The sequence below is a fragment of the Bos grunniens genome, chromosome 6, assembly GCF_055505025.1.
Source record: "Bos grunniens cultivar Pamir isolate PY7600 chromosome 6, Bosgru_T2T1.0, whole genome shotgun sequence".
NCBI classification, from domain to species: Eukaryota; Metazoa; Chordata; class Mammalia; order Artiodactyla; family Bovidae; genus Bos; species Bos grunniens.
Window position 1 is genome coordinate 76,112,320 of NC_141170.1, and position 12,720 is coordinate 76,125,039.

At 42.4% G+C, this 12,720-nt stretch overlaps 1 protein-coding gene across 3 annotated transcripts in view; it reads right to left on the reverse strand.

Moving 5' to 3' along the window:
- The window catches only part of LOC147370898 (cytosolic beta-glucosidase), a 132,000-nt gene that overhangs the window by 8,636 nt on the left and 110,644 nt on the right, over positions 1 to 12,720 (reverse strand). The window contains exon 5 of one of the 3 annotated variants that reach the window (XM_086406276.1): positions 4,757 to 4,801. The exons of 1 other annotated variant lie outside the window; for it this stretch is intronic. In XM_086406276.1, coding sequence (XP_086262402.1) covers positions 4,757 to 4,801 — 45 coding nt within the window. Of the gene's footprint in view, positions 1 to 4,514; positions 4,802 to 12,720 lie in introns of those variants that run through there. One more of the 3 variants, XM_086406275.1, reaches the window with a different exon arrangement.

The window sequence follows — 12,720 nt, forward strand, 5'->3', positions numbered from 1 at the left end:
TCCAAAAGCCAAACAGAGACCTCAGGAGAAGTCATACCTGCTTATATCTGAACTTTGGACTTCCAACTTCCAGAATTGTGAGAAAACAAATTTCTGTTGTTCAAGGTGCCCAGTCTGTAGCATTTTGTTACAGCAGCTCTTAGCAAACTAATATAGGTTGAGGATGGAAAATTTCTGTTCTTAATAAATTCCCTGAGTGAATTTTTATATTTAATCAAGTTTGAGGCTCATAAACCTAGGATAAGCTCTGGTGGGCAACTACAATTTTTGAAACCCAGCTTCCAACCCCAGAGCCATCCTCTACAGGCATATGTTAGACAATCTTCATCGGCCCCTCTCCTCAACAGTCATAGCTGGAGGAGCTCTTTGCAGAGACACAGCCATGCGTGGGCCATAGCTTTCAGACATGGAGGACCATTGTGAGACAGGGGAAAATGCTGCATGCTTAGGAGCGTCAAATGCCTATTCATCCCACTGCTTAGTCCATACCTAGCCTTATCCCAGCAGACTGTGGGAAACCATCTCAATTCACCACATGGGATGGGTTGATTGTATGCTCATACAAAAAGATGTGTGCATCCAAAGCCCATGAGTGTGTCCTTATTTGGAAAAAAGGGCCTTTGCAAATGTAAATGAAGGAGCTCAAGATGAGATCATCATGCATAATGTGTCTGTGCATGCTCAGACATGTTCGACTCTGCGATCCCATGGACTGTGCCCCACCAGGTGCCTCTGTCCATGGAATTTTCCAGGCAAGAATACTGGCGTGGGTTGCCACTTCCTATTCCAGGAGATCTTCCCAACTCAGGGATTGAAGCCATGTCTCCTGGCTCTCCTGTATTTGCAGGTGGATCCCTTCCACTGAGCCACCTGGGAAGCCTCTATCATGCATAATGGTGAGTCCTAAATACAGTGACAAGTGCCCTTAAAAGAGAAACAGAGAAGTTATACAAGGAAAAAGGCAATGTGAAGAGAAGCAGAGACTCGAGGGATCTCCTGCAAGCCAAGGAACGCCAAGGCAGCCACCAGTAGAGAAGCTGGTAGAGTGGCTTGTACCCAGGGGTTTCCCAGGTGTCGCTAGTGGTAATGAATCTGCCTGCCAATGCAAGAGAGGCATGGTACCGATTCTCCCTCAGAACCTCCAGAAGTTGCTGACGTTAGTGATAAACCTTCATTTCAGACTTCTGGCCTCCAGACCTCTACTACTGCGGCTGCTGCTGCTGCTGCTGCTGCTAAGTCACTTCGGTCGTGTCCAACTCTATGCGACCCCATAGACGGCAGCCCACCAGGCTCCCCCGTCCCTGGGATTCTCCAGGCAAGAACACTGGAGTGGGTTGCCATTTCCTTCTCCAATGCATGAAAGTGAAAAGTGAAAGTGAAGTCGCTCAGTCGTGTCCGATTCCTAGCGACCCCGTGGACTGAAGCCCACCAGGCCCCTCCATCCATGGGATTTTCCAGGCAAGAGTACTGGAGTGGGGTGCCATTGACTTCTCCGTCCAGACCTCTAAGAGAAGACATTTATGCTGTTTAAGCCACCAAGTTTGTAGTAATTTGTTTCAGCAGGGACAGGAAACAGACACACCAGACTCTCTGGGGTAGATGCCAACTGGGTTCCAAGTCCCAAACCACCCACCTGATTCTGCTGAGTGCTTATGAGAATCCCTCTCAAGGCCCACAAAACTGGAAAGAGTAAGCCTTCCCGGGACACAATTCAAAGCAGATTTTCTGGCATTCGTCCCACACGCTAACTTTGAAAATGTGTCTCTCAGAGTGTGGTGGATGTGCACAAGAGCACTACAACTGGAGGACAGTTTTAGCTGTTAAACAGTTCCTGAGAGAACTGGCACACCAGCCGCTTCCCCTTTCTTCAAAAAAATAAAATAAAACAACATCAGGAAGATCTAAACATAGAAAATGCATAATAAGCCATCCCCTCCCACCCCCAACAACTCCAGGTGAGTATCAGTGGCCGGACAGCATCTGTGAAAATGCCCAAATAATCCTGAAGCTGGAGGCCCCACCTGCACACGGGAACTCTTCAAAGCAAAAACTATGACTTTCTGAAAAAACAGTCTTTGAAAAGCAAAGGCTGATTTATAAATATTTTATAGGAAAATGACAATTAACCAGAAATGAGCTTAAAGATTTCTTAATTATCGCATTTTTCCTATTACTTAGATTAGATTGGGGGGGGTGGAAGTAAATAGCAAGCAGATAAAAGGTATCATTTCAAGCTGTATTTTTATTTATTTATAAAGTTGATGGGTGGACAGGTACACGTTTGGAGTCACCTTCTGTAGCTTCTCCATCAATATTACCTTTACAGTTACCTCCGCTACAGTACGTAAATTGTAAGAACCAAAGTTCTCAGCACATAAAATTGTCTTCTATTAGAAAAGCTGCCTTCCATGTCCCACTCCCTCACTTTCTCTCTTCCTTCCTTCTTTTCTTTCTTTCTGGGATCTACTTTCCCTTTCTGTAAAATGAGGATTATAGCATCTTCTTCCAAGGATTGTGGTGGGTATTAAATCAATATAAAGCTGTATGCATAATGCCTAGTTTATAGTAAATATTCAATATACACTACTTGTTGGTACTGTTATTCTTGTTATTTTTCTCAGAGTCTGGAAGGGCAATGAATGAAATCTGTTTTTTCTCTTCCTCCCACCTGGCTCCAAACAGCTTTCAGAGCATATAGAGTCAGCACAAAACTGTTCAATGCTGAGAACCAGAGAAAGCAGGGCATCAAGGGAAGTGCAGCATCTGGGGCCGGGTTTGTGCCTGGTGGAAAGGGTCAGTTGTGGGTCACGAAAAATAAATCACTAAAGACAGGGGCCTTAGGGTGAGGCTTCCAGAAACACTGGATGTTGCTGAAGCCTCCCTGCATCAGTACACTTGGAGGTAGGAACAGCATCACTTTAGGTTTCAGGGATCCATATCCATCCTTGGGGCTTTCTCAGTTGCTCAGTGGTAAACAACCCACCTGCCAAAGCAGGAGCCGCAGGAGATGCAGGTTTGATCCTGGGTTGGGAAGATCCCGTGGAGTAGGAAATGGCAACCCACTCCAGTATTCTTGCCTGGACAATCCCATGGACAGAGGAGCCTACCGGGCTGCAGTCTGACCCGACTTAGTGATTAGATAGCAACAACACATCCATCCCACATTTATTCAATAAATATATATTGTGTTAGGAATTGGGACCATAAGAGTGAACAAAATAATCAGCCTCTCTTTTTAAAGAGCTTAACAGGCTATATGGAAGACATATCTTAATCAAATTACCACCCTGTGAGCCTTTAATTACAATCTGTGAAAAGCATTATGAAAGGAAAGACATGGGAACTATGGGAAAGACCAGCACATTAGCTAACATTTATTGAGCACTTGGGTACCACTGTAAGGGTTTCAGGTATGCATTAATTCACTTAATCTTTACAGTAAACCTGTGAGTTAGATGGATATCACCATTGTCTTCATTTTACAGAGAAGGGAAGTGATGCACAGAGAAGTTTGGTAACCTTTGCAAAATTCAAATATCAAGTAACTAGGGGAGTTGAGATTGGGACTCAGGCAAGATACCAATGGAACTATGACACTATACTGAGTCTGTGCTTGTTTTGTTTAAAATGCCAAGTTTCTTTTTTTTTTAATTTTTAAATTTGTGTATACTTTTTAAAGGATACTTTCCATTTACAGATGTTACAAAATACTGGCTCTATTTCCCGCGTTGTACAATACATCCTGGAGCCGATCTTACACCCAGTAGTTTGTACCTCCCACTCCCCCACTCTTACACTGCCCCTCCCTCACCACTGCTAACCGATAATTTGTTCCCTGTATGTCTGTGAGTCTTGTTTCTTTTTTGTTATATTCACTGGCTTGTTGTACTATTAGATTCCACATATAAATATATTATATATTTGTCTCTGTCTGAATTATTTCACTTAGTATAATGCCCTCCGAGTCCATCCATGTTGCTATAAATGGCAAAATTTCCTTCTTTCTTATGGCTAAGTAGTATTCCATTGTGTGTGTGTGTGTGTGTGTGTTATATACCACATCTTCTCCTTCCATTCATCAATTAATGGACACTAGATTGATTCCATACTTTGGTAATTCTTTGGCAATTATAAATAATGTTGCTATGACCACTGGGGTGCATGTATCTTTCCAAATTAGTGGTTTTCGTTTTTTTCTGATATATACCCAGGAGTGGAATTGCTGGGTCATATGGCAGTAAGAATGTGGATAAAAGGGAACACTCTTTCATTGTTTGTGGGAACGTATCTTGGTGCAGCCACTGTGGAAAACAGTATGGAGGCTTCTCAGAAAACTAAAAATAGAACTACTGTCCTAAGTCTTGACAATAAGCTATAGTGCAAGATCTGTCTTAGTCAGGAAGGGTGGGAGAACAGGACAGAGGGAGATGGAAACAGTTTCTTGGAATGAACCAGAGCTGAGAGCTCAAAGACTAGCCAGACTTATCAAATGCTACCAGTCACATTCTTTCTTGCTGCTGCTGCTGCTGCTAAGTCGCTTCAGTCGTGTCCGACTCTGTGCGACCCCACAGACGGCAGCCCACCAGGCTCCTCCGTCCCCGGGATTCTCCAGGCAAGAACACAGAAATGAGTTGCCATTGCCTTCTCCGAGGTTCTTTCTTACTTGTAAGCAATAGAAGCTGACCTTGACTGACAAAGCAATAAAGAGGTGAAGCGGCAGTTGAGCGGCACGGGAGGGGCGGCCGAGAGGACATACCCCACGTCCAAGGTAAGGAGCAGCGGCTGCGCTTTACTGGAGCAGCTGTGAAGAGGTGTCCACGGTAAGAGAAACCCGAAAAAAAAAAAAAAAAAGAGAAACCCGAGTTAGATGGTAGGCACTGAGAGAGGGCATCAGAGGGCAGACAGACTGAAACCACAGTCACAGACAACTAGCCAATCTGATCACATGGATCACAGCCTTGTCTAACTCAATAAAACTAAGCCATGCCATGTGGGGCCACCCAAGATGGGCGGGTCATGGTGGAGAGGTCTGACAGAATGTGGTCCACTGGAGAAGGGAATGGCAAACCACTTCAGTATTCTTGCCTTGAGAACCCCATGAACAGTATGAAAAGGCAAAAAGACAGGACACTGAAAGATGAACTCCCCAAGTTGATAGGTGTCCAATATGCTACTGGAGATCAGTGGAGAAATAACTCCAGAAAGAATGAAGATATGGAGCCAAAGCAAAAATAACAGCCAGTTGTGGATGTGACTGGTGATAGAAGCAAAGTCCGATGCTATAAAGAGCAATATTGCATAGGAACCTGGAATGTTAGGTCCATGAATCAAGGCAAATTGGAAGTGGTCAAACAGGAGATGGCAAGAGTGAATGTGGACATTGTAGGAATCACAAACTAAAATGGACTGGAATGGGTGAATTTAACTCAGATGACATTTTATCTACTACTGTGGGCAGGAATCCCTTAGAAGAAATGGAGTAGCCATTATAGTCAAGAAAAGAGTCCGAAATGCAGTACTTAGATGTAATCTAAAAAAATGACAGGATGATCTCTGTTTGTTTCCAAGGCAAACCTGTGGCTCTAGAGGTAGAAAAATAGGTAAATAAAAAATGATAAAACTGACTGTGACAGCAAAAGAAAAAAAATGTATAGTTTTGCTCTAAAACTGATTCGGGGCTTTAGAATTGTAATTTGTCAATCCTTTCTTAAATCCACAAAATATACTGTAGAGCATCTACTCTATACAAGTTACTATTTTAGGCAGAGTGATTCTCACTGGGGGTTGGGAGGAGGAATCTAATGCAGACCTTTGCCCTGGAGGTGAAGTAGAAGAGCAAAGACCTCATTAATCTCTCTGCTATGTGCATTCACTCAACACCATTCATTTCCCTTTTGTAACATGAATAAGACATGGATATAACTATTTGTTCAGTGCTATCTTCTACTCCAGACTCAGAGCTCCAAGAGGGCAGGCAGCACATAGATTTTATATTTCCAAAACCTAGCACAGTGGCTGGAGAAGGATAATTTTCTAGCGAATATCACTTAAATGAGTGAATGACTACAAATAGATAAAGAACACTGAACAAAACGTTTGCAAGGTACGAGTAGACAAAAGGTCATTCTCAAGAGGGCAAGAGTATCTTCTTGACCAAGATGGCAAATTTCAACTCCAAGTTCAGCTTATCCAAATAAAAAGGAAGAAATATCTCCTTACAATCTGATCAACTCATTTGGCATTTTGTATGCTGAAATATTTTCCTATGATCACTTGACTTCAGGAACATGTCTCTTGTCAGTTACTGGTATTCCTATACCTATACAATATATATTGAACAAATTATACTAAGTACCCCTTAAAAGGGCTTCCCTGGGGCTCAGTTGTAAATAATCCACCTGCCAATGCAAGAGATGCGATTTCAATCCCCGGGTCAGGAACATCCTCTGGAGGAGGAAATGGCAAGTCATTCCAATATTCTTGTCTGAAGAACTCCATGGACAGAGGAGTTCTTCTCTAGCACGCTATAGTCCATGGGGTCGCTAAAGAGTCAAATACAACTTAGCAACTAAACAACAACAACCCCTTAAAATGCCACTCTCAGAGGAGTTAATATCTCCTTTTGTTAATGGCAAAGGAAAAGAAAGTAAGCATTAGCCTTCTCCTCACCACAATAATACCAGAAAAACATTTCAAGTGCTTGCATTTGATGACCACTGTAATTGCACAGAGTTCAAAGATACAGGAAAGTGAGCAACAGAGAGTTGGGAAGACAAGACAGTGACATGTCTTTAAAATGCTACCATGTACGTTTTCATATCGGCACCAAGTTCAAGCTCAGGTGGGTACACCCAGACTGCCTGTCGTGGCCTACTGCACAAGTCTCGCTAGTCTGCTTTTTAAGGACAAGGAAGGACACTGCTTGGTGATGTGGCCACAAGCTGTTCAGGGAAGAGACTTTGCTCAGCACATTTCAGCTCCTGAGCAAGGCTGGGTTCATTTCAGAGAGCCACATAAAATAAATAATCATGCAAAAGCAGATTCGTTCTGATAGGGCTCTGACAGCTGCTCCGAGAGGTGGGTGCTTGCGAGCCCATCTTTCAACAATGAACTGACCCAAAGATCCAGGAAAGCTCCAGACAGGACCATATGGCCTGGAATAAAAACATATTTCAAACTCTGTTTATTATGCATATCTTTCAAAGGTTCACTACTCTGTGATGAAACATTGCACCTGCAAGGCTTTAATAAGCTTCCCTAGCAAGTACAATTATAAAACCCAGGAACCTGAAGAATTTGTCTTCTCTTACACCTAGCCATGTACTGCCCACCAATGACTGGTCTCATTCTTTTTAATTATATAGGTTTGCAGTATTTTATAAGCTGTGATCGATACTTATTCAGAAAATAAAACTTCTTATAGACCTCACAGTGAAAGCCATGAAATAGCTCTCAAAATTTTGGGGACTCTGACATTACTGTCCATAGAACCCTCTAGTCTGTCTGAAAAGAAAAGCAGCAGTTTAATCATGCACAGAAGAGCATATGACATGAATTGAGGTAGGGCTTCCTTCATCAGCAATGGCCAGGGCAGAGGAGACATGAACAGTTTCCCTTCACAAAGTGAGTCCTGTGATTCCACATTTGATCCAAACATTTGAGAAGTCCAGCTTGTTCATTATTCACTCAACAAATACGGACTGAGCAGCTCTTATGTGTCAGAATCCAGGTCAGGTATAGAGATTCAAAGATCAACAGTACATAGTTTCTGCCCTCAAGAAATAACAGGGCTTCCCTGGTGGTCCCGTGATTAAGAATCTGCCTGCCAATGCATGGGACACAGGTTCGATCCCTGGTCTGGGAAGATTCCACATGCCATTGAGAGACTAAGCCCATGTGCCATAACTACCGAGCCTGTACTCCAGAGCCCAAGCTCTGCAACAAGAGAAGCCACTGCAATGAGAAGCCCAAGCACCGCAAGACAGTAGCCCTTGCTCATCACAACTGGAGAAAGCCCACGCTCAGCAACGAAGGCCCAGCACAGCCAGAAATAAATAAATTAAAAAAAAAAGAAATGATGGTATCATTGGGAAGACAGATCCAAAAAGAACTGGCCGGAGAATATGAAGAAACACTGGTAGGACAAACCAAAAGTCTACATGAAATTCAAAACTCTTATTCCTCTACCCTAAAATAGTACACTTGAGACATTTTAGGCTTTTAGAAATGGATTTCATGTAAGATGGCTTAGCCTAATCACTTTGCAGAGTGTTAGCACGGTCGCATCTTTCTAAGATCGTATCTTATTCCCCTTGAACCCATGGGGAATGATATCATTGGATTTACATCATAGAAGTATTATATCATACAAACATCAATGTGAAGAATGTAGGACCGACAGTGGTAGCTGATACAAATACTTCACTATGCGATTATGTGGTAAACCTGGAGACATATGAAAAAAAGTAATTGTGTCTTCCTAGAGGTGTGATGATGCCATCAGTATATGAGCTTCTTGGACCAGGTGTTGTTACTTCATGGACTTCCCTCATAGCTCAGTTGGTAAAGAATCCACCTGCAATGCAGGAGATCCTGGTGAGAGAAATACACAAAAGGAGGAAGGGAGGGAGAATGAGAATAAAGGATAGAGGAGGCAAAGAAAAAAGGAAGAGGCAAGAGAAAGGGAGGGAAAGAGGGAAGGAGTCAGGAGGGCAGGAATAAACATTTACTTTCTACAATCAGTGGCATCTCTAAACTGCTTTTATCTCCAGACTCTCAAGAACGATTCACAAATATGTAGTCAGGACATTAGCTTTCAAGCCTTTTCAGAATCCAGAAGAGCAAAGGATTACCAAAGATGACACCTGATACTGTCTAGACACATAGGAAAAGGAACAGCTATGATTTATTGCTAAAAACCATGCTGTTCACAACAATTCTTAAAGACGGATGCTATTCTGTCCATTATATAGACACAGGAAATGAATCTCAAAGAAAGTAAACATGTTTAAGGTGATCAAGACAACAAGTAACAGAGAAAGGACTAAAACCCAGCTATCTACCTCCAAAACTCATGTTCTTCCCAAGATCCTATCCTGCCTTTTTCCTGATTCATCTTAATGAACATTTACATTCCTTAGGAAGGTATCCATTTTTTCTCCATTTTACTTATGCTTTGAAAGACTGCTGATCAAAGCCGTGTAGGTGGCCATAACAGACAGGTGCCTGATACCAAGCATGTGACTGGCAAGGACCAGTCTAACCCGTATCTCTTCATTTGACCTTGCTGTCTCTTGAGTATCAGTTAACCTTCTCTGGTTCTGAGTATTAAAAAAAAAAAAAAAAAAAAAGTCCTAAGAGACATCAGCAGAAACAGAGAAAGAGTAGAGCATGTGCATTGGGAATGGAAAACCTTTTACTGTGAACTGCATGGCAAAGAAAATCATCAAACCAAGAGAGAATGGGGTCAACAGATTTTTGTTTTTCTCATACGTATGCCAGAATTCTACAAGTTTTTTAACTCCATTGTTTCTCTTGATGGTGTTTTTGTTTAGATGATAATAAGTCCACTCTTATTTTAGCTACTTCACTGAGGTCAAGAAAACCTATGGACCACCTCTTTCACCTAAACTTTCAATGACTACCTCTAAGAGCAACTTTCTTGAATGAAGGATGGGGTGAATTCACTTGCATTTGGAGCTAATAAGATAGTAGTAATTCCCGTTTACTGAATACCAAGCACACTTTTAAAGTTTTATATGCATATTTAATTTACTCTTTCCAACAATACCATTATATAAGGTAGATACTCATCATTCCCACTTTACAAAATGAGAAAAATGACTTAGAGATGCTGTGTCATTTGCCCCAAGGTCATGCATCTAATAATACACATCAAGGATGATCTTTGTAAATCTCTGGTAGAGTCAAGTGGATAGCAACTTGGAGATGATTCTTAAAGGACAATTACATTATCTTATCTGCATTGGGCATAATATTTATTCTTTCATTCAAATTCTATCTTTCAATTCATTGGGTTTTTTTTTTTTTTTTCAAGCCAATGGGAATACAGAAACAAATATGATGAGATACTAATCCTCAAGTGTTTCTCTTTCTTTTAAGGAAGAGAAATACATAAAGGAGTAATTGGGATAGACGCAATCAGGGCAAACACTGGGCATGGTGGGGGCATAAAAGAGGAACTGTTAACTCAAGGCATCAGCAAAACGATGTCAGATAAGGTTTCTTTAGACTAGCTGATGCTAGAATGAATAACCTTGAAGGGCAGATAGAATATAATGGGGAGGAAAAGGCCAGAAAGCACAAGAAAAAGACATGGACATGTTCTGGGGAGCTATATCTAATTTGATGTGACACAAGGCATCAATAAAGACAAAAGGGCAAGAGTGACCCGGGGGAGTATGTAAAAAGTATGTAAAAAGCCATGTCATGAGAGCCCTTGCTCGCCATGCTAATAAATTGGAATTTTATGCTGAAGGCAATGAGAAACCACTAGGGATTTTAAAGTAGGAGAATGGGAAGAATGAATTGCACTTTAGGACAATCATTTTGGTAGTAGACCAAAGACTGGAGTCTGGGAGGCCAGGGAGGTGGCTGCTAAAGCCTTCTATTTGAGGAAATTGCAATGGCTCAGAGGGAGGGGCATGATACTAGAGATATTAAGAAAGAATCAAATCTTACAGTCAGTTCATTGAAATGAAGGGTTTAATATGACTCCCAGTTCTATAGCTGTGTCAATTGGATTTAAAAAAGAAAGAGAATTTGGGACTTCCCTGGTGGTCCAGCTGTTAAGACTCCTTGCTTCCAATGCAGGGGGGATGGATTCAATCCCTGGTCGGGGAACTAAGATTCCATATGCACTGGACTGTGCATGTAAAGCAAGTGAATTGTATGGTATATGAATTATAAATCAATTTTCTAAAAAAGAAGAATTTAAAGGAAGAATCACGTTTGGAGAATTAAACATTATAATGCACCTGAGGCTTTACAGTATAAAATAAAACTGACAATAGTGTTTTATCATTTCTTTAAACAACCCTATCAGGTTGGTCTTATCCATCCTCATCTCAGATGAGAGCCCTGAACAGAGAGATCAAGTGATTTGCTCAAGCTCCCACAATAGCAGAGGGAAGAACTAGAAGTCAAACCCTTTCTAAGTCTCATTTTCTCTCCACTGCAAAGTCTGATCCATGCAATAATAGTAGCAAAATAATAATGACGATAGGGAATGTATGTCAAATGCCCAGGCCCTCTTCTGAAAACTTCATATTTAATTTTTTAATGTTTTTAACTTCATATTTAATATTTAACTTCATAACTCATTTAATTCTCATGACAATTCCACCCAGTAGGTATTATTGTTAGCTCCATTTTTTTTTCAATTTTTACTTTGTATTGGGGTATAACCAATAATTCACAATGCTGTGATAGTTTCAGGTCAACAGCGAAGGGACTCAAGTCATACATACGCATTCTCCCTAAACTCCCCACCCACCCAGACTGCCACATAACATTGAGCAGAGTTCCATGTGCTAGCTCCATTTTATAGCTGAAGCAAATGAGGCATGAAGAAGTGTCAGTGATAAGTGGTATCAATTTGGACACAAATCTACCTGTTGCCATCTCCCCTATGAACGGGTCTTGTGCCACAGCGAACAGAACTACACAGCAGTAAGTCAGGGACCATCTTCATGTTCCTCAACAGAAACCATGGTTTTTTCAAAGCCTGTGAACTAGGAGAAAATCCAGACACAGGTCCTCATTGTTTCAATCCACATAGGAAAGTTGACAGCCATTGCTCCACTCCCTCTGCCACCAATTTCTTGAGTCTACCAGCACAAATATCCAGGCCTTCCTTGCCAGGTTGCCAGTATTGACTTTCAGAAGCCAGAGCCAGGCTCTGTTGATCCAATTTGCATCTTCAGTAGGGAACAATTTTCCAGCAGCTTTAGTGCACTGGGCTGTGCTGTCCTGGAGCGGGATTAACAACCCCAGGCTTGACTGCCCCATGCATCAAGCTGTGGAAACAGTCCTCTGGAGGACCCTGCTCACCAAAAACCCATTAGCCAATTACTCAGAGCCGGTTTCATAAATGAGCTTTCTGTGGATTAACTGGAGTGCCGTGAAAGTGAACCTGCAAGGAGAAGCTAGCTCTCTGTAGCAAGATCTCTCTCCGTGCACCCCAGATTCAGGGGTCCTAGAGAGCAGATGGTGCAGTGCCGCAGCCACACACTCTCAGCCTGGGCTGTGCTGTGTGCTCAGTTGCTTAGTCATGTCCAACTCTTTGCAACCCCATGGTCTGTAGCCCACCAATCCCTCATGGGATTCTCCAGGCAAGAGTACTGGAGTGGGTTGCTATTCCTCCTGCAGGGGAATCTTTCCAACCCAGGGATTGAACCCTCATTTCCTGTGTCGCCTGCATTGCAGGCAGCTTCTTTACTGCTGAGCTATTGGGGAAGCAGCTCAGCCTGGGTTTCAGTTCAGTTCAGTCGCTCAGTCGTGTCCGACTCTTTGCGACCCCATGAATCTCAGCATGCCAGGCCTCCCTGTCCATCACCAACTCCCGGAGTTCACCCAGACTAACGTCCATTGAGTCAGTGATGCCATCCAGCTATCTCATCCTCTGTCGTTCCCTTCTCCTCCTGCCCACAATCCCTCCCAGCATCAGAGTCTTTTCCAATGAGTCAACTCTTCGCATGA